The 20,642-nt window shown below is 54.1% G+C and overlaps 7 protein-coding genes across 7 annotated transcripts; 2 read left to right on the forward strand and 5 right to left on the reverse strand.

Moving 5' to 3' along the window:
• Positions 1–7,940: 7,940 nt before the first annotated feature.
• On the forward strand, positions 7,941–9,422 carry BKA78DRAFT_315418 (uncharacterized protein). The gene has a single exon (XM_066888544.1). It carries the CDS (start codon positions 8,166–8,168, stop codon positions 9,171–9,173), a length of 1,008 nt encoding a protein of 335 aa, XP_066744808.1. The 5' UTR covers positions 7,941–8,165; the 3' UTR covers positions 9,174–9,422.
• Positions 9,423–10,003: 581 nt separating this feature from the next.
• Positions 10,004–11,301, reverse strand: BKA78DRAFT_142426 (uncharacterized protein). Its single transcript, XM_066882798.1, has one exon. It carries the CDS (start codon positions 11,002–11,004, stop codon positions 10,150–10,152), a length of 855 nt encoding a protein of 284 aa, XP_066744809.1. The 5' UTR covers positions 11,005–11,301; the 3' UTR covers positions 10,004–10,149.
• BKA78DRAFT_380106 (uncharacterized protein) lies at positions 11,281–12,107 on the forward strand (the record flags this gene model as incomplete). Its single annotated transcript, XM_066892961.1, has 3 exons — positions 11,281–11,711; positions 11,771–11,886; positions 11,960–12,107. Exons 1-3 carry the CDS (start codon positions 11,598–11,600, stop codon positions 12,105–12,107), a joined length of 378 nt encoding a protein of 125 aa, XP_066744810.1. The 5' UTR covers positions 11,281–11,597.
• A 37-nt stretch (positions 12,108–12,144) lies between these two features.
• Positions 12,145–13,376, reverse strand: BKA78DRAFT_353189 (uncharacterized protein; the record flags this gene model as incomplete). The annotated part of the gene is made up of 2 exons (XM_066891504.1): positions 12,145–12,527; positions 13,289–13,376. The coding sequence occupies 2 exons, from the start codon at positions 13,374–13,376 to the stop codon at positions 12,145–12,147; spliced, it is 471 nt and encodes a 156-aa protein (XP_066744811.1).
• A 1,327-nt stretch (positions 13,377–14,703) lies between these two features.
• BKA78DRAFT_353190 (uncharacterized protein) lies at positions 14,704–15,784 on the reverse strand (the record flags this gene model as incomplete). The annotated part of the gene is made up of 2 exons (XM_066891505.1): positions 14,704–15,694; positions 15,744–15,784. The coding sequence occupies 2 exons, from the start codon at positions 15,782–15,784 to the stop codon at positions 14,704–14,706; spliced, it is 1,032 nt and encodes a 343-aa protein (XP_066744812.1).
• An 857-nt stretch (positions 15,785–16,641) lies between these two features.
• BKA78DRAFT_295978 (P-loop containing nucleoside triphosphate hydrolase protein) lies at positions 16,642–19,113 on the reverse strand (the record flags this gene model as incomplete). The annotated part of the gene is made up of 1 exon (XM_066886549.1): positions 16,642–19,113. The coding sequence occupies one exon, from the start codon at positions 19,111–19,113 to the stop codon at positions 16,642–16,644; it is 2,472 nt and encodes an 823-aa protein (XP_066744813.1).
• A 132-nt stretch (positions 19,114–19,245) lies between these two features.
• On the reverse strand, positions 19,246–19,830 carry BKA78DRAFT_295979 (uncharacterized protein; the record flags this gene model as incomplete). The annotated part of the gene is made up of 1 exon (XM_066886550.1): positions 19,246–19,830. The coding sequence occupies one exon, from the start codon at positions 19,828–19,830 to the stop codon at positions 19,246–19,248; it is 585 nt and encodes a 194-aa protein (XP_066744814.1).
• Between the last annotated feature and the right edge of the window lie 812 nt (positions 19,831–20,642).

Consider the following 20,642-nt stretch of genomic DNA (forward strand, 5'->3'; position numbering starts at 1 on the left):
CGGAGACCTCGGACGAGACGACAACGATTACAAATTTCTATACTGGGGCCACTCCATCATCTACCACAATTTATGCCACTTCGCCCGACGATTTGGATACTTTGTCTATTGATCTTCCTTACCAAACCACGACCCTAACGTCCTTCTATTCAGGCTCGACTCCGTCCCTCTCAACTCTTCCAGCTGGGCCTGACGGCGTGATTTCGGTCATCTATGAAGTCCCTTCAACGGCAGCTTCCACCACCTCAGAAGCTGCCGACGAGACCATTACAATTACGTCTTTCTGGACAGGGGCAACGCCGTCATCCACGACCATTTACGCCACCTCTCCCGATGATCCAGACACCATACTGGTAGATGTTCCATACTTGACAACCACATTGACGTCTTACTATGCGGGCTCGACTCCTTCGCTCTCCACGCTTCCAGCTGGGCCCGATGGCGTGGTTTCGGTCATTTACGAAGTCCCGGCGAGCTCGGCCTCCAGTGGTGCGTTCCTGACGACGACCCTGACTTCTTTCTATGCTGGATCGACCCCATATGCTACAACCCTCCCCGCTGGACCCGATGGCTTGGTCTCAGTGATCTACGAGGTTCCATTTTTGACAACCACCATGACTTCTTACATTTCGGGCTCAACGCCGTCTCTTTCGACGCTTCCAGCTGGGCCTGATGGTGTGGTCTCGGTCATTTATGAGGTTCCTTCAAGTGCTGCAGCCTCCAGCTCCGAAATTCCTGACGAGGAGACGACCACAATTACGACTTTCTGGACAGGCGCAACGCCGACTTCAACGACAATTTATGCCACTTCGCCCGATGATGTCGACACTCTACTTATCCAAATCCCGTACTCGGCCTCAGCATCGGCTTCTAGGAGCACAATCACGCGGACCATTGGCTATACTGGAAGCACACCCTCTTTGACGACCATATATGCGACGGCGAGTGAAGATCCCGACACAGTTTTGTATGAATCGCCTTTTGCATCGTCTGCTGCTTCTCGGGGCACCGTTTACTTGACGACTGGATATCCTGGGTCTACCCCATCTTTGACGACAATTTTCGCGACGGCCAGCGATGAAGCAGACACAATTCTCTACCAAACTCCTTTCGCAACGTCCTTCCAGGCAACCGTCACGTACACGATCGGCTACTCGGGCAGCTTGCCGACGACTTCGACGCAGTTTGCAACTGATACGGATGAGCCCGATACAATCTGGATCGAAACACCGTTCCCATCGCCCGAGACGTACACGATTGGATACTCGGGAAGTTTGCCCACCACGTCGACGCAATTTGCAACCGACACGGACGAACCGGACACCGTCTGGATCGAAACACCATTCCCCTCGCCCGTCACGTACACACGAGGGTGGACAGGAAGCTTGTTGACAACTACTACGCAATTGGCAACTGACACGGATGAACCTGACGTTGTTTACATCCAAACTCCTTTCCCTTCGCCCGTCACGTACACCCGAGGATGGACAGGAAGCTTGCCGACAACAACAACGCAACTTGCGACCGATACTGACGAGCCAGACACGATTTGGATAGAAACACCTTTTGCCTCTTCCTCTCCTGCTGTCACTGCGGCCTCAACTGTCTATTTGACCTCCCCATACTCTGGAAGCGTCATTTCCACCAGCAGCCTTCCTCTTGGCTCTGATGACGTGCAGACCTACCTGATCCTGACCCCCACGTCGTTGCCAGCCGCGAACTCTTCGGAATCGCCAATTTCCACTGTTTTTGTGACCTCGGCCTGGGCAGGAAGTGCGCCAACCACGAGCAGCCTGCCTCTCGGATCCGACAATGTGCAGACTTATCTCATCTTGACGCCTACGTCGATTCCATCGTCAAGCGAGTCAGTTTCGGCCATTGCCACCGAGTTTGTGACCTCGCCGTACGCAGGAAGCATTGTGACTACGACGCGCCTGCCTCTGGGCTCCGACGGCACGCAAACTTATCTTATTTTGACGCCTACCTCGATTCCATCAATTTCGGCGATTGCGACAGAATACGTGACCACAGCGTGGGCGGGAAGCGCGCCGACTACGAGCAGCCTACCATTGGGCGCAGACGGAACGCAAACTTATCTCATTTTGACGCCGACGTCGCTCCCTTCTTCGAGCGAATCAGCTTCCGCCATTGCCACCGAATTTGTGACCTCCCCGTATGCGGGAAGCGTGGTGACCACTACCCGCCTTCCTGTAGGCTCAGATGGTACGCAAACCTATCTGATTCTGACACCCACGTCAATCCCGACATCAAGTGCGTCCATTTCGGCTATTGCTACCGAGTACGTGACCTCCGGATATACAGGAAGCCTGCCAACCACCTCGAGTCTTCCTCTTGGAGCAGATGGCACGCAGACTTACCTTATCCTTACTCCTACGTCAATCTCGGCCATTGCCACGGAGTTTGTAACCTCCGGGTACACAGGAAGCTCGCCCACTACCTCGAGTCTTCCTCTTGGAATAGATGGCACGCAGACTTACCTCATTCTTACTCCCACGTCAATTTCGGCGATAGCTACGGAATACGTAACTTCTGGATATACAGGAAGCCTGCCAACCACCTCCAGCTTGCCCCTAGGGTCCGATGGGACGCAAACGTACCTGATTTTGACCCCGACGTCAGGTTCGGCGATTGCTACTGAATATGTCACCTCCGGATACGCAGGAAGCTTGCCCACTACCTCAAGCCTTCCACTTGGAAACGACGGCACGCAAACATACCTCATTTTGACGCCTACTTCAACGCCCAGTGCATCAATTTCGGCCATTGCCACGGAGTATGTGACTTCTGGATATACAGGAAGCTTGCCCACGACCTCGAGCCTCCCTCTCGGAGCAGACGGCACGCAGACATATCTGATTTTGACACCGACTTCCGTGCCCAGTTCATCGATTTCGGCGATTTCGACAGTCTACCTTACTTCTTTCTACCCAGGAAGCACTGTTTACACGACGAGCCTGCCTCTTGGAACAGATGGCGTGCAAACTTTTGTCGTCGAGTCGCCGACCTCGTCTCCACCTGTCAGCCCTATTTCGACAGTTTACTTGACATCTGGATATTCAGGCAGCGTGCCGACGACTTCCAGCCTTCCACTCGGCCCTGATGGAATCCAGACATATCTCATCGAGACGCCCACGCCTGTGTCCACGGTCTACCTCACATCCGGTTATTCTGGAAGCACGTTGTACACCACATCGCTCCCTCTTGGCTCTGACGGTGTTCAAACCTTCGTCGTCGAGTCCCCCACGCCGCAGGCCGTGTCTACAGTCTACCTCACCTCTGGGTACACGGGTGACACGCTCACCACTACTTCGCTTCCACTTGGTTCTGATGGAGTTCAAACATTCGTAATTGAGACGCCCACGCCGATTTCCACCGTCTACCTGACTTCGGGATACACGGGCAGCCTTTTGACTACCAACTCGCTCCCGCTCGGACCTGATCGAATTCAGACTTATGTTGTTGAAGAACCCACGCCTATTTCTACAGTCTACTTGACTTCTGGATATACGGGCAGTGTTTTGACGACAAACTCGCTCCCACTTGGTCCAGACCGCATCCAGACCTATGTTGTCGAGGAACCCACGCCAATTTCGACCGTCTTCTTGACTTCGACCTATTCTGGCACCATTTTGACTACCAATTCGCTTCCTCTCGGACCGGATCGCATTCAGACTTACGTTGTGGAGGAACCCACGGCTGTATCGACTGTCTACCTTACTTCCGCGTGGACGGGCACAGCATTGACCACAAACTCTCTTCCGCTTGGACCTGATCGGATCCAGACCTATGTTGTAGAGGAGCCTACGCCTTTGTCAACTGTTTACCTCACCTCCTCGTACACAGGCAGCGTTCTGACTACAAACTCGCTTCCATTGGGCCCAGACCAGATTCAGACCTACGTCGTGGAGGAGCCCACGGCTTTGTCGACTGTTTACTTGACTTCAACTTATTCAGGTAGCATCTTGACCACCAATTCGCTGCCCCTTGGACCGGACCGAATTCAAACCTACGTCGTGGAGGAGCCCACGCCTTTGTCCACTGTTTACTTGACATCGGGCTACGCAGGTGATGTTGTTTCCACCAACTCCCTTCCCCTCGGATCGGACAGAATCCAAACCTACGTCATTGAGACTCCAACGCCTTTGTCCACCGTCTACTTGACCTCAGGCTACACAGGCGATGTCATTTCCACCAACTCGCTACCGCTCGGATCAGAGAGAATACAAACCTACGTCATTGAAACCCCAACGCCTTTGTCAACTGTTTACCTTACTTCTGGGTGGACGGGCAGCACTTTGGCCACTAACTCGCTACCTCTTGGAACCGATCGGATTCAGACATTTGTCATCGAGTCGCCCGAGCCTACTGGATACACCACTACCCGCTCGACTGCCTTTGGCGGCTTTGGTACGACCACGACGACTCTAGCGCGAGGATCTGATGGCGGGGTCACCGTCGTGGTACAGACACAAACGCGCCGCTACCTGACCATCACTTCGTACATCGAGACCGATGGCTACGACTACTCGACGTCGACTGCTCCTCCGGACAACTCGGGCGTGGTGGTTGTCTACATTTACACGCCAAGTGAAGAGGAGCCGGATACCACCACAATCACTTCAGGATGGACCGGATCCACAACATCGACATACACGCTTGACCCTGCAAACGACGGCGACGACTACACCGTAATTGTGGAAACGCCCTTCTCTGGGTTGCCTGCAAGCACAACAACCCTTTACTCCGGTTGGACTGGCACGTACACCTCGGCTGCAACCTATGCACCAGGTACCGACGGAATTGAAACTGTCGTCTACGAAACGCCTTACGCGACAACTACTCTGACATCATTCTATTCCGGGGCCACTACGGCGTTCTCGACTTTGGCTCCTGGACCTGATGGCGTGGTCACCGTTGTCGAAGAAAATCCTTTTAGGACCACCACTCTGTCCACCTTTTACACTGGCGCGTCCCCATCTGCCACAACGCTGCCCGCCGGACCTGATGGCGTAGTGACAGTCATTGAAGACAGCCCAGAGTCGACGACAACTCTGACTTCTGCATACTCTGGGGCTGTCTCAACAGCAATCACCTATCCGCCCGGATCCAACGGTGTGGTCACCGTTGTGGAAGAGGTTCCTTTTAGAACGACTACCCTGACCTCTTTCTATACTGGCGCCACTCCATCTGCTACGACGCTGCCTCCCGGCCCTGATGGCGTAGTAACTGTCATCGAGGACAACACTGAGTCGACAGTCACCCTTACCTCAGCATACTCTGGCGCAGTTCCCACATTCCTCACGACCTACGCGCCTGGCGCTGACGGCGTGGTTACTGTGATTTACGAGACTCCTTTCCGAACCACAACACTGACTTCCTTCTATACCGGTGCCACATCTTCGGCTACTACCCTTCCCGCCGGCCCTGACGGCGTGGTGACGGTGATTGAAGACAGCCCGGAGTCTACAGTTACGCGCACGTCGGCTTACTCTGGTGCTACTCCCACTTTGCTTACGACATATCCTCCTGGCCCAGACGGCGTGGTAACCGTCATTTACGAGACCCCTTTCCGCACGACAACGTTGACATCTTTCTACACCGGCGCAACTCCTTCTGCTACTACGCTGCCAGCTGGACCTGATGGTGTGGTCACCGTAATTGAAGACAGCCCCGAATCCACAATCACCATCACCTCAGCTTATTCAGGCGCCGTTCCAACTTTCCTCACCACCTATCCTCCTGGTCCTGACGGCTTGGTCACAATTATTTATGAGACACCTTTCAGAACGACGACTCTCACGTCGGCCTATTCTGGCGCAGTTCCTTCGACACTCACCTATCCTCCTGGCCCTGACGGCGTGGTCTCTGTCGTCCATGAAGTCCCTTTTTCGACAACCACGTTGACTTCATACATTTCCGGCTCCACCCCGTCTCGAAGCACTCTGCCAGCCGGTCCTGATGGCTTAGTCACCGTCATTTATGATGTCCCCTTAACCACGGTCACCTCTTTCGTTTCTGGCACGCCAGGCGCTACCCCCGCCCTTTCAACTCTCGCGCCTGGACCTGATGGCGTGGTTTCCGTCGTTTACGAAGTCCCTCTGGCAACTACGACACTTTACTCGGCCTACTCAGGCGCCTCGACCTCGGCATACACGTATCCGCCCGGCTCCGATGGCGTGGTCACTGTCGTCATTGATTCGCCTTCTATTGTCACACGGACGACATTCTGGGACGGATCAATTCCAACGACCATCACTCTGTCGCCTTCAAACAGCGGAGATCCGTCGACCGTCTTGATCGAAATCCCGTCCGTTGTCACGCGGACTTCAATCTGGGACGGCTCTGTCACTACCACTCTAAGTTTGACCCCTTCAAACAGCGACGATCCAAGCACTGTGCTTGTACAAATTCCCACGCCGACGACGACAATCTACTCGGGTTATGCAGGACTTACAAATTCTTACACCACGTTGAGCGCCAGCAGCGGCGACACCGTCATTTCCGTCATAGCAGCGACCCCCTCGTTCCCGTCCACTACGACAATTACCTCAGGAGTCGTAGCATACCGAGGATCTTACAGCACATATCTTCCGGATCCAGAGGGCGACCAGGTTCTCACTGTCGTCTATTTGTCGCCCACGGCAGCCAACTTTGGAGCAACCACCACCACCACCCAGGTCATCGCTTATACTGGAAGTCAAACTCGAACCCTAACCCTTGTTGCAGCTTTAGGCGGCGCAGGCGTAGTCACCGTTTTGGTCCAAACGCCAACGTACACGGCGCCGGTGCCCACTACGACGCAAACTTCTGGTTACGAAGGATACATAACGACGACCCAAACACTGAGTCCCGACCCGAATGGCAACCAAGTTATTACTGTCCTGGTCCAAACACCAGATCTAGGCTACTTCACGGATCTTCCGACGGTCACCACGACTTCCGGCTATTTTGGTACCACTCCAACAACTACCACGCTGATTCCTTCGAGCAACGGGGCTCAGGAAGTCACAGTTTTGATCCAGACACCTCAGGCGACGGCTACAACCCGGGTAACTACTCACAATTCCGTGGCAACTGTCGCTACCACAACTTTGTACCCGACAGCTTCAACAGAGGACCAAATTGTAACAATTTTGGTGGAAATTCCTTCGGCGACGACCACGACCACGCAGACAGTCGGTTGGGAAGGATCCGTGATTTCATCTCGAACCATAGGCCCAGGATCAACAGGCGACAGGATTGAGACGGTCCTGATAGAGACACCTACGCTTTTCATCACGACGACGCGGACCATCCCCTATGGAGGAAGCACGCCGACCACCACGACATTGACGCCGAACCCCACGGGCTCTCAAGTGGTCACTATAGTGGTTGGCACGCCCACGTTTGCCACAAACACAGTCTACTTCACCAGTCCCTGGTCGGGATACACGACATCGACGCAAACGATTCAACCAAACCCAACTGGCGACCACGAAGTCACCATAGTCATAAATAGCCCGACGGCGACGCCTACGACGTATACTACGACCGTCACTCGCCCCTGGAGCGGATACAACACGCTGACAACCACAATTGCCCCCATTTCGGACGAGACCTTGGTGACTGTCGTAATCGCCACGCCGACAGCGACACCAACGACGTCGACAGTTTATCTCACCAGTGGATACAGCGGCTCTGTCACGGCCACTTCAAGCTACCCGACTGCTCCTGGCGCGACCGTAGTCACCTTACTGATAGAAACACCTACAACGCCCCCAACGCGCAGCGCAACGGGGCCGACGGCCACGGTGACATTAACCTACCCCTACAGCCAGTCAACTACCCTGACTACCACCCTGACGCCAGAATCAGGAGGGGCAAACATTGAGACTGTGATTATCGAGACGCCGAGCGCCTGTCTGCCTACAAACGTTGCCGCCGCACCGACCTGTCTTTATTTCGACCAGCTGCCCGCAGCTTGCCAGCCCAGGACGGATACAACCAACATTTTCGCCGACATTGGCGACAGTATCGACTTGGTTGCTTGCCAGGCTTCTCTGGGAACTCTCGGAACCGTCAACGGAGCCACATGTTTTATTTCCGACATTCTCAACCTCTTTACCGGCCAAGATTTCTATTCCTGCCTGTTCGGTCATATCCCAATGTGCCCTTCATGTTTCCTCAACATTCCCGCCGCCTGTACCAATCTGACAGGCTTGTCGGTGGAGACGTTGGACGATACAATTGCAGCAACCTGTCAAGTTGCTCTGGGTCTTTACGGCCGCGGAGCTGGTGGAGCTTGCTTTGTGGAAAACACCTTGAGCCAATTCTCTGGCATCGATCTCATGAATTGTTTGGATGACAGTCTTCCCATGTGCTCCGAAGCCGAGACGCCAACGTCGATCCTGACTACTACCACGACGACGGCGTGTGGTACAGCGACAGCGACTGCCTGTGTGACATCCCTTCCCGATCAGTGCGGCTCATTGGGTCACGGCGACGCAGGGCTATTCGACTCATTATTCCACACGATCGACACAACAGCATGTCAAACGGCGCTGGGCGTCTTCGGAGTGTATGATGCCGCCGTTTGCTTCACCTCGTCCATTCTGAGCGTCTTTACGGGCAGTGACTTCGACTCCTGCTTGACCAGCCACGTGCCCATGTGCGACAACTGCGTTTCGGTCATCCCTAGCGTGTGCACCAACTTCACGACGTTTGGCTTTGGTGGCCTCATCGATCACGCCTCGGCTGCTCTGTGTCAAACGGCTTTGGGTGCCTACGGTCTTGGCTCTGCCGCGTACTGCTTCATTCCAGATGTGCTTTCCAGTAACACGGGATCCGAGGTTCTTCAGTGCGTCAACAACAACATCCAGACTTGTACGCCCTCAGCCGATGCATACTCGACGTCCTACACCACGGGCGGCCTCACAGGGTACACTCGTCTCGCCACGACCACAGTCGGTGGTCTCTTGGGCATCGGAGGCTCGCCCAGCACGTACGTCATTGTCGACGTCCCGACGCATTTGCCGACGCACACCACGACGTCAGGCGCAGTGTCTCGGACGACGACCATCACCACGACGATTGGGGGCGGATTATTCGGTCACGCGACGACAAGCACCTACGTACTTGTTGACGTCCCGACGGGCCACCGTCTTTTGTCATAAGCGAATGCTTTTTGGCGGATCTTTTCCTTTGTTACGTTCTCATGTCTCTTGATGATGGAAAAAGGGGTGCGGGATGAAAATTGGAGTCATGTTGATAATGTTTTGTTTCTGTTGTTTCTTGGTGGAGTACCATGGCAAGTTGAGGGTTGAATGACGGCGAAGATGTTGTTTCAACTGGCTTGGTTGCCCTGTATTTTTGTAATTTTTACGTAGTCTATCGTTCGCTAGCCTTAATGTGAGAAGTTCCAGAAGTTCTTCTCAATTTCTCGTGCGTGCGTGAGTTTTCCATTGATGCTGGTAACTCGTCGTCTTCTTGATGTTCCCGATTCGGATAGCGCCTCGCTTGTGCTAGCGCAAGAGCTCAACACGCCCGGCGCAGCGGCCAGCAACGCAAACCAAACACCAACATACCCAACTACCTACTCAAAGTTCGACCGCCTGTCAATATCTATGACATGATCCTTTCTTGGCCGGCCATTTCTCCGTCGCTTGAGCTTTCCAGCGTCCTTTCCTCTGAAATGCACGAGCGCATCGCCCTCTGACAAGTTGACAGAGCATCGCACCACGATGACACGAATGCTCTTCATCTTCATCGCATCGTCGGCACAATCGTTGCTTCTGCATCTTGCTCGGAATCCTTCATAGTCATCAGAATCAGCGGCACGTTTTGCGATGTCCTTCATCTGCCGGTATCGCTGCGCTTCCGGCCACGTCTCAAAGGCGCCGGCGTTCGCGCGCGGCTGCTCCCCGCGATGCGCGATGCGACAGCCGCTCTTTCTTCCCTGGCTTCTTACTCCAACCCAGCGTCAATTTGGGCCCAGGTTCTCTTGCACTGGCTGACACGCACCTGTCTTCGCGTCCTGCCAAAACGCGGCCGCCTGGGGCGTCGACATGCGCCCTGGCAAGCGCATCTGACGCAGGCTCCCCGTCGACAGGCCGCACACCGCGGCTTTTGATTCTTCCAGAGGATCGCCAATTACTGCTTTCGTCTGCAGTCTTCGGCTTGCCGTTCGCTTTTGTACTCGCCCGTATCTTCTGTCTTGCGTTCCCTTCTTCGAGTTTCTCTATCTTTCACTCCTGGATCATCCTGTTGGCCGCCGCCCCCACGGCACCCCCGCCGCGCACCCGCCGCGGCTCCCTTGCCAACTCCCACGACGCTCGAGACGCGCGATCTCTTCTTCCTATGCCTCCTCCAAGCAGCTCGTCGTCGACGCCGCGGACAAGAATTAGATGAAGCGTCGAATGCCCCGAATACTTCTCGCAAGTCCAGGCTGGAGGCGATGTCGCTTGATCGTCTCGCCCGCGCTGTCCACCGGGTGACCACGGATGCTCCCTCTACTTTAGCAACTGCCCCAGAAGGTCTGCATTTTGTCTTGAAGTGCAGCTCCGTAGCAAAGCTACCTGAATGCTGCAGAGGAATAGCAGAGACACGTCGACACGTGTTCTGGTGAACTCGACGGCGATATGCCTTCTCCCTTGCGTGACGCGTTCTGCCGCTGCTCGACCAAAAAGAGTTCTGCTGGAGCCTATCTGTAGACGACTCTTTCTCCACCCGATCTTGAAACGCATCGCCGGCACACCGAAGTCCCGATTCGTCCCTCGTATCTGCCAACTGTACCGTCCTATGAGAGCTAGGTTTCCACGCAGGGAGGGAAAACGTCAAAAGCAACTCCAACTTCGGTGAAGACTGCGTTGCTCGAGGAGTACAGAACCACGAGAAAGTGCTGACAGACGCATGCGAGACCGCAATCCCGTGGTGACGATGCGACCTCGTGGCAGCTAACGAGCAACCAAAAGCGGACATAGCCAGCCGACAAAGATGCCACCGCATCTTCACACTCTGCGGCCGTCACAGTGTTGGACGAGCCCGCGGCTTCTGGCAATCTTGTGCGTTTTCCAGTGACGTTTTTCCTGTTGCATCATAAACGAGATTCAGGACCAACTCGACAGGACCAACAGTGCCTTCCAGTCCTCCTCAAAAGCTGCTCCACAGCGGGGTGCAAGAGGAACGGTGATTACAAGGCGGTGCGGGTGTTCGAATGCTCCCTGTAGCTATTCTCTTGGACTTAATCATTTTGCGGGCAGGTCAAGATACATGTGTACAGGGAGTGATCAAACACCTTACTACCTCGAGACTTAGCCATTTGAGCGCGTGAGACGATGGCTACGGGGAGCATTCGAGCACCCGGTATCGCCATGGAGTTGCCACTGGGGCTCCAAATCCGCCATGCGTGCGCCCTGCCGACCATGCTCCTAGCCTAGTTCGACTTTTCGGAAAACGTCGGAGCCATGAGCTTGCGCTTGTCCCGTTGAATTTCAAGCAGGTCGGTAGAGATGTAGCCCTCGCACCTGGATTGGAACGTGATGTGAGGGGCGTGGACGGCCGTCGGCGGCCCTCTTGGGTCCGACTTGGACAGAACAAAGATGCAGCTTCTGCATCTACCCACCCTCTCGCCCACCCGCGCCCACAACCAAACTCTTTCCTCTCCACCACATCTTCCAGATCACCGGAGATTCAGGTTCTCTACCAACCCTTCCGTAAGTCACGTTGCTCGTCTTGTTGTGGCCTGATGAGACCTCTAACATCTTACTGCTAGTCCTCCCAAGTCATCGCCGCCTTCAATGGCTTCCAGGGCGATCCCGAACCTGGACTCCAACCAGCGGCTTGGACTCCGCTGCTTCCTCTCCCTTCAGCTTCCCAGCCAAACCGCAGGTACCACGCAAAAGCTTTTGTTAGGTCTCAAACCTAAGACTGAGAGTTAGCTTGAGCAGTGCGAGGCGCGTAGGGATACCAACAGGTCCGAAAGCGAGCCCGTCCACTTTCCCGTCGAGCCTCGAGACGAATCGCAGCAGCCCGAGGAGCCCAAGACTACCGCTCAATCCGACAGCAATCCCGTCGTCCTTCCGGCTTCAAGCGAGCCAGCGTGGCAATAAGAGCATCATGGATGTCCGAATCAAGACTTTCGACTCATTACAGAGTCAAGAATACGGCTTTCGCATCGTGAACACTGTCCGCACCGACGGCTTTGGCTTTCTTGCGGCGGGCAATCGGATCAATGTGGCCATGTCTAGCGCGCGATTCGGCCTCCTCGTGATCATGAGGCCCGATCTTCTTCAAGAGCACAAACGTTACCGTGCTAGCCACCCGCGGAAGATGGAGCTTGCGTTGAAGGCGGAGGTCAAGGGATGCATCATCTGAGCGGATGATGACTTCGTCAAGAGACTGCCCGATTTCGACTTCGTCACGCAACTGCCCGGTATCGTGGTCCCCGAAGCCAGCGGGTTCGACAACGTCATATGAAGCCTTGGCAATGCGGGCGACCGGAGCATCAATCCAGATAGTCGGCCTGACTTCTACTTTCGATGAGGTAAAAAGAATGTGTTTTTACAAACAAACGCTCCTCTGCATGTGCCTGATGACCTTTGAAAGTGAATGATGTGCTGTCCCAAACCTTCTAGAACTACCAAGCCGAAAGCGAAGTCGCTTGCTCGTCTCGCAGCCCGCCAGGAGACTACGAATGCTCCCGATACTCCAGAAGCTACCCCAGAAGGTCCTCATGTTGTCCTGAAGAGCAGCCTGGTGGCAAGGCTGACATGCCTGTCGCAGAAAACTAACAGAGACACGTCAAAAGCATTCTGCTGGAGCCAATCTTAGTCCGCCTTATCCCCGATCCAACCTTGAAACGCGTCCCCACGACACAATTTGCGACCCCTTCAGACATCCTCTTCAGTACCCTTGCGGTCCCCGTAGTATAGCCCTCAATCATAGCGCGGACAGTTGAGAGTTCGAAGGACGACTCGAGGTTGATTGAGCAGGTGTGTCCCTCCTGCTAGGCATTAGTAAATAGTCCTAGTATATTCTTGCTCTCTGAAAGACGTTTGCAAGTGCATAAGGAGCATTCAACTGCGAAATACATTGAAGAGGACTTACCTTGGAACCGTTGTTTTCATCGAAGGCACGCGTGAGGTACTCACTCTGCGTGCAGACGACGGACTTGTGGACATGGAATGTTTCGCCGTGGCACTCAATCGTCGCGTCAGAATAGCGACCGGATTCGAGCAATCTAAGCCATTTCAGTATGTGCGAGCGTGGAAAACCCAGTAACTAGGCTCACCCGCTGATTGAGCGGCGGAGGTCTCGTTCATGATGCCGTTGTCGTCAGCTGTGTTGGAGCGGTCGGTGGAAAGTGGAGAGTCGGGCATGTTGAGTGAAGGAGTCTGCTCCGTCGAAAACCAATGCTTCTCGGAGCGATAGTCAGACAGAATTTTCTCGTTCCGAGGGCAGAGGGAGGAGTGTATGCTGGGAAAGATCGGGACTGAGTTGATGGGAGTCCGGGTGATGGTCACTAAGTAAAGCCAGGCGATTGAAGAAGTCTGGGTGTCGGGAAAGGGCTACTACACCTCAACAAACATGTTGACTCATTTATCCGGATCGCGACCGCGAACCTACCAGGAAATCGCGGAAAGTGCAAGCCAGAAAACGTCAGGGACAACCAGGATGTCGCAGAACACTAGCAGAGACACGTCGAAAAGTGTTCTTTCGTCCCCATCAATCCATCAAGGAGAGACTCGGCAACACGGATGCCCTGAAGCTCCTTAAGGCCAAATACCCGGAGAGTCAGCGCACATGGACCAAGAACGCAGGGACACAACACAATCTTCGCTTGATACTGCACGCGCTGATGCTGAGGACTCCTTGTGCTCGCACTTTTCTTGACTTTGAACTTCTGGCTGGCACTTGACCAAAACAGGCAAGCATGAAAATACAATTTCAAACGTCTAGGAGAGTGGCTCACTGGGGAGCGTTACGTCTATAGACGTAAGCCTAGACGAAGAGCCAGTTCTTTGGGTGTGAAAGCTGACTGGCGAGTTGACTAACCGAGCAGTGAGAGGTGCTTCCAGCCAAGTCTTCAGCCTTGAGGTTCTCGAATGCTCCTTGTGCAGTCTCCTGCAGGGGAATGCGGCGTCGGAACATCGCAGAGTTCAAGGCGCATGTCAACTCTCGTATGCTCCAGGAGCATTCAGCATCGTCAAATCCATCAAACTCCTTTAGTCAACCGACGAACTGATTGTCGCCATCTTAGTCTGTCTCGATGGAGCAAGCGACTGGCTTGTCCACAAATGCTCCTTGTCGCACCTGAACTTGCCCCTTGGCTTCGTCTTGGGCAGGTTCGGCTGCCCGTTTCAAACGAATTCGACGACCTCGTCGGTTCGCCCCGTCCAATCAAACCGTGGCCTCGGCATGCTCTTGTCCGATGATGGTAATTTAACCGCGCAAATCAATCGAAACGGATACCAAAGCTTCAAAATTTCTTCTACCTAGTGCTCGGGGATTGACTACGGACTTTAGCGAAAATCTCAGCGAAACCACACCACTTTAAGCCAATCCGAAGAGAAAAGAGCGTCTTGCCCTGTGGTGGCCACCGCACCGAGTTGCAGGGACTTTCTTGAAGGTTGAAGAGTGCTATGAATGTGAAGTGCCCTGTGGCGGCCACCCCGCCGGGTTACAGGGACTTTGTCAAAGAGCTCTTCAATTGCCGTCGCTGTCTTCGTCTGGCCAGTCCAACCCACCACCAAGCTCGTCTCCCTCGAGCTTATCTTCCTCCTCCTCCTCCTCCTCTTCCTCCTCCTCCTCGTCTCCTTCGTTTTCTTCTCCTTCCATGTCGTCGAGCTCCTTGTCCTCCTCCTCCTCCTCTGGCCCAGCGGCATCGGCCGCCAACGCCGCCCTTGTTCGCTCAACACACTCCGCCGTCAAAGGCACATACTTCAACTTCGGTGGCTTGCACCCCTCCTCCAACGGTAGCTTCCTGAATAAGGTGTACTCATGTTCATCAGGCTTGATAAACTTGAATGCCTCTTCAGGCTTTTCCTCGGCCATGATCGTGTAAACGAAGTAATTCTCCGCCATGTGCATCCAGTTTCGCATCATGCAGTTCCGCCATTTGTGCATGAGAACCTTTGTGCGAGCATCTGCACTCGGAGGGACGGCAATCATCGAATCGAAACAGACGATGGACTTGACCGGCTGCCACATGCCCTTACAAATTTCAAGCTTCTTTGTATCCCAATGGGCCTTGAAGATGTGGAGGCGCTCAGTCACTGTCATGTCGATCATACACCTGTCCGTGGTCTTGGACCTTTCGTAGAGTGCTTGGACCTGACCTACGACGTATTTCCTGACTCGGCCCTGCCACTTAGTGACCAGCTTCGACGTGTTGAGGGCTACGAGCGTTGCCTCTGCATCGTACCTCTCGAATCCTTGTTTCCTGAGGAGAGCGGTGACCCTGTCCCCACGAATGTCGTGGTACACGAAGAAGAAGATGGCGCGGAGGTCGTTCCACTGTTTCTGAGAAACCTTACACTTCTTCGGCGACGACGACATGGTGGTGTTCTCGACTATGGTGCCCAAGATTCCAGATGGGCCGGCCAAAGTGACGTGTCTCGATTGAGGGACGTTCGCGGCAGTGGCCTCGAGGGAAGCAGCTGGCCTCTTGCGCACTGGAGTACCAGGGAGGGGTTTTCTACTTTCTATTAGCCGGAATCTCTCTAATCATGACATCAAGGACTGACCCGAGGATTTGCTTGGCTGGAGTTGCGAGCGGAGTATCCATTCTGAGTGAGAATCGGGTCTTCTGACGACGGTAAAGTCTGGAGAGCGATTGAGAAGGCTGGGCGATGTCGTTGGCAGGTGTCAAAGAAGTGAGAAGAGACGCGGCCAGATGGTGTAGGACGGTAGAGAGTGCGTCGAGTGAAGCTCAGGTCGTCTGATGACAGCAACGTGATGGTGTAGGACGGTAGAGAGTGCGTCGAGTAAAACTCAGGCAGGTCTTCTAACGACGGCAACGCCTGGAGAGCGATTGAGGAGGCTGAGCGACGTTGTCGGCAGGACTCAGATAGGTGAGAAGAGACGCGGCCAGATGGTGTAGGACGGTAGAGAGTGCGTCGAATCGAAGAGCCGATTGAAAGTGGATTTGGACTGATCCAGTGGTGGAAACCTCTGTGCGGAAACGAAAAGGAAGGAGTGTTGGGAACACACCTTGCTCCGGCTTGCCGGGGGATCAAGATACGTGTATGCAGGGAGTGATCAGATACCTTACTCCCTAATGACTTGGATATTTCAGCTTATTCAAGGATGGCCATAGGGAGCATTCAAGCACCTCGGACTGCTCTGGAGTCGCCATATCTTTTGCTACCCACCGTTGGGTATCACCTTAGACTAGTCAGCCCCAGGGCCCACATGGACACCAACGGGGCGCTCCACCCTACTAAGAATCAACCAATATCAGCCTCACAATACGTTTCCATAGCAGGATCGGAGCACGGTTTGTTTTTTTAAAAATACATTCTTTGATATTTTTTTGGTGTTTGCTATCTAAGTGCAAAAGCAAAGCAAAACCAAAATCCCTAGTCAATCACTCCATGCTCGCAGACTTGTTGTACAATTGCCTCTGCCTCCTGCATCCCTGAATCACCATGATGCGCTCCAATCTCTGTTCCAACCATCAAGGCCGGTAGATTCCTTGACGGCGGCAGACTCCTTGGCGGGGGCGGATTCCTTGGTGGCAGCAGACTCCTCTACGGCAGCAGACTCTTCGACGATGGCGCCTCCACGTAGAGATGTGCTTGGAGGGTCTTCCCAATCGAACTCGTGAAGGATATCCGTATCGGGGACGGGTCCAATGCGGGTCGCGTCGAAATAGACCATGGCCTGGGCATGCTGTGACTTCAAGCTCGATGTAATCTTACCCAGCCATGACTTCGCGTATGAGGGGTCGCTATCGTTCAGACTACCGCAAGAGGCGACGATGACTAGACCATACCGGGCGCGCAAAATTGCAACGTTGAGACGGTTGCCTTCTTTCATGAAGCCCAGACCATCCGTCCTGACAATGTCCACGATGACGTACGGAAACTCGCGGCCTTGGACACTATCGAATGTCTCGATCCGAAATTCGTTCATCCTGGAGTCTTCCTCTGCTTCAGTCGCGCAAGCTGCTCCGAGCTGACGCTGTTGGGCAACGTACGGAACGAGCACGGCAATGTCTGCTGGGTCGATACCATGCTTAAGCATATTGCGAACTGCCTGCAACACGACCGCCATGCTCGTAACATTGTGTGAGGAACCTGATGGGTCAGGGCTTGAGAAGCCTTCGCCAACGTCGAAGAGGGCGGCGGTTCGAGGCTTGGTGACGCCATATTCTTTACGGAGGAACATCTCAAACTTCGCTGTATGAGATTTGAACGACAAATCCAGACCAGGACGGGAGGTCATTTCGCCACCGTAGAAGACTCGGTTGTAAATGCGAAGGATCGACTTGGCGGATCGACCCTGCTCTTTCAGCTGCGTGTGCGGAAAGCCGAGAGCCTGCAGGCGGGTCATGACTGAGGAAGAAAGTTGCGCGTGGAAGGGATTGTCCCGGTGTGCCGTGGGCCGTAGCTGCTGGGAGTCACCGAACAGCAAAAGGACGGTCTTCTCTTGCCAGCGGGTCATAATGTTCCAGATATCGGGGTCCGAAGCTCTGCCTGCTTCGTCGACAATGATCACGCGAGGCCTGGCATGGGTGAAAACGTCGGGGTCTCCGGTGTTGGAAATTGTCGTAACCACAACGTCTGCCATCTTGATGGCGTCGGCTCGCAGTGCGTCTTGGGCCAGCGTAAAGTTTTTCATTCCCTCCTCATCGTGCTGGAGACTGCCGTTTGCGTACTTCTCGTAATACTCTATGAATTCGGAGTATTTGTGCGGGTTGTTTGCGACCGTGTCGGACTCCACCAGACCAGCCATGTTGAGCATGAGGACTCCCAAGCTGTTCTTGTACAACTTGAGACGCTTATCATTGATGCCTCGGGTGGGGTTGGTGTGGGCGTCTTTGTATATCTGCACGAGGCTTTGCACAGCTGGGACATCTGGCATTCCATCACCGACAGGTCTGTCCAGGTACGGGCGATGCTCGCTGGGCTTGTTGATGTCAACATTCCGCCTGACGACGCGCTTCTCGGTGTCTCGGGAGTGAATGCGGACGATGATCGGCTTGCGTTTAATGGCCAGCTTCTGTGCGTTTTCTGCACAAAGCGCCTCCAGCTTCTCGCAGATGTCATCGACGGAATCATTAGTGGTTGAAACGACCAAGGCAACCGGGGAATTGCGGCGCTCCGTCGAGAAGATCAATGGCTGCAGCAAGTGGATAGCGGCGAACGTTTTTCCAGTGCCTGGAGGTCCTTGAACGATTCCAACGCCACCTGGGAGGTTGCGAGCCATGGTGACGACGTCGTTTTGTTCCTGATTCAAGGCAGCACTTATGGCCTGGATCAAGGGCGCAAACGTAGCGTCATCCGAGATGTCGCTGTACAGGTCAAACGTGGGCAAGATCGTGATGTCTTGGCCAATCAACAGAGCTCGAGCCCATACGAGGGCTGGGTTGTCGTTGAGCTCGCGAAGACCATTGAGGTACCGGCGGTAGGTCTGGTCAGAGAATTGGGCCGTATAAGATGCAGGAACGGGCGAAGCATCAAGAAGAGCTTGTGCGGACGCCTCCATGGACTGAATCAACTCGAGAGGGGCGTGCGGCACCTGTAAATTGACAAAAGCGGCAATCTCCTCAGAGAAGCCGCGGTTGATGATGATGCAGGTAGAATTGAAAGGGGCAAATGCGATGTGGGGAACGACAACAGCATGCCAAGCGGCAGTGTCGTCATGATCGGAGCCACCAACAGAGTTGACGCACATCCTGATGATGTCACCTTGGGAAAGGCGGTACGCTTGCTGGTCGTGGTTCAGGATGCCAAAGTATTGGCGCTCTTCAGTGTTAGGGACGGGAACGAGGCGCATCATAGCGACTTGTTCACCCTGGCGCGCGCTTTCAATCTCCATCTCTTTGATGACTGCATCTTGATGAATAGTCTGGTAATGCAGCCATGAGGGGAAGACGACTTGTCTGGGCATGCTGATGTGGCTGGGAGGTTGGTGGAGAGTGGGTGGCGAGAGGACGTTGATGGAGGATTTTGTCAGGCTTCCGGGCAACAATTGTTGAAGACGTCGGCAGAGGAAGGATGTGGCCGGAAGGTTGGTGGAGAGTTAATGGTTAGAAGACGTCGGTGGAAGAGGGACGTTGTTGGGAGGGAGTTCGTCAGCTTCCGGGCAACAATTGTTGGGGCGAGCTGGCAGGCTTCCGGGCAACAATTGTTGACAAACGTCGGCGGAGGAGGATGTGGGTGAAAGGTTGGTGGAGAGTGGATGGCGAGAAGACGTCGATGGAAGAAGGACGTTGACGGTAAATCGACGGAGGAGGGAGTTGGTTGGCTTTCGGGCAACAATTGTTGACGGGAAGACGTCGGCGGAGGGAGGATGTGGCTGGAAGGTTGGTGGGAGGTTGTAGGAGTTTGATTTGGGCAGGCCTAAAGGCGATCCTGTGTCTGGTCTACGAGTACCAGCTCCGGCAGGCGTTGTCAAGTGATCGCTGGCGAATCCGGAGCGATTTGTAAAAGAAGGAGGGCGAGGGGGTTTGTCGGCTTCCGGGCAACAATTGTTGTCGTATTGGGCTTGAGTTGAAGAAAGATGGACCACCAGAAGAGTAGAAGCTTTAAATACATTTTGAATGGTATCAAGCGAATTTTGCTGTCCGAAAGATGCAAAATACTTTTGTTGGCCAATGTACAGCATTTTCCTCGCTCGAAGGTCGCCACAAAACCAAATGCCTACCTTTATTCAACATTGAGGCTGTTTTTTGGAATTTCTTTTCAGATGCTACAAAGCCGCAGAGACCCCTTACATGCTCTTCGTGACTGAAAATCCTTGTCTTTGGGATTTACCAGCCGAAGTCGTGTGGCGGACATGGGATATCCAAATCTACGAACAATGGTCTATATGCACAAGGAGCAATCAAACGTTTCGCGACCTCGAGACTGTTGAATTTGAGCTCGCAAAATGATGGCCATAAGGAGTGTTCAAGCAGTTTCGCTGCTTTGGAGTTGAAACTCCTTTGCTGGCCAACTTTGGCGTTGTCGTCTCATGAGCGAAAGGATCTCAAAGAGGCATTTCAAAAGGTCTGTAACTGTGTCAGTCAGGCTTTCACAGCTAGAAAGCTCGTACCGATCAATGACTCCTGCCATTTGGCCTTCCAGGGCTGACGGGGCTTGATTTTACGCTTCGGATGTCCGTCGGGTTGAGCGGTGGGCAGGAGGTGAATTCCTGGGCTCAGCCGGCAAGATGTGGCAGCTTCCACACCAAAAAGAGCATATTGATAGCAAATGATGACAAAGCTGTCGCTGGAGCGCTGGAGTAGTGAAAAGCTTTTCGTGCGGGCGCATCCACGAACTCTTTTCACCACCCGCCCTGCCCGACTCTCTGAGGTACGCCGCCCTATGCTCCACCACACCGCTCGCTGGCCGGATGCACGCCCTCTTTGAACCTTTACTAACCAGATGCTTGAGCGCAGATATGGAAGTCGAGTATGGTCGGGTCCCAGCCGCTGA

This window comes from Phyllosticta capitalensis (genome assembly GCF_038381095.1).
Source record: "Phyllosticta capitalensis strain CBS 128856 chromosome Unknown BKA78scaffold_5, whole genome shotgun sequence".
Taxonomy (NCBI): domain Eukaryota; kingdom Fungi; phylum Ascomycota; class Dothideomycetes; order Botryosphaeriales; family Phyllostictaceae; genus Phyllosticta; species Phyllosticta capitalensis.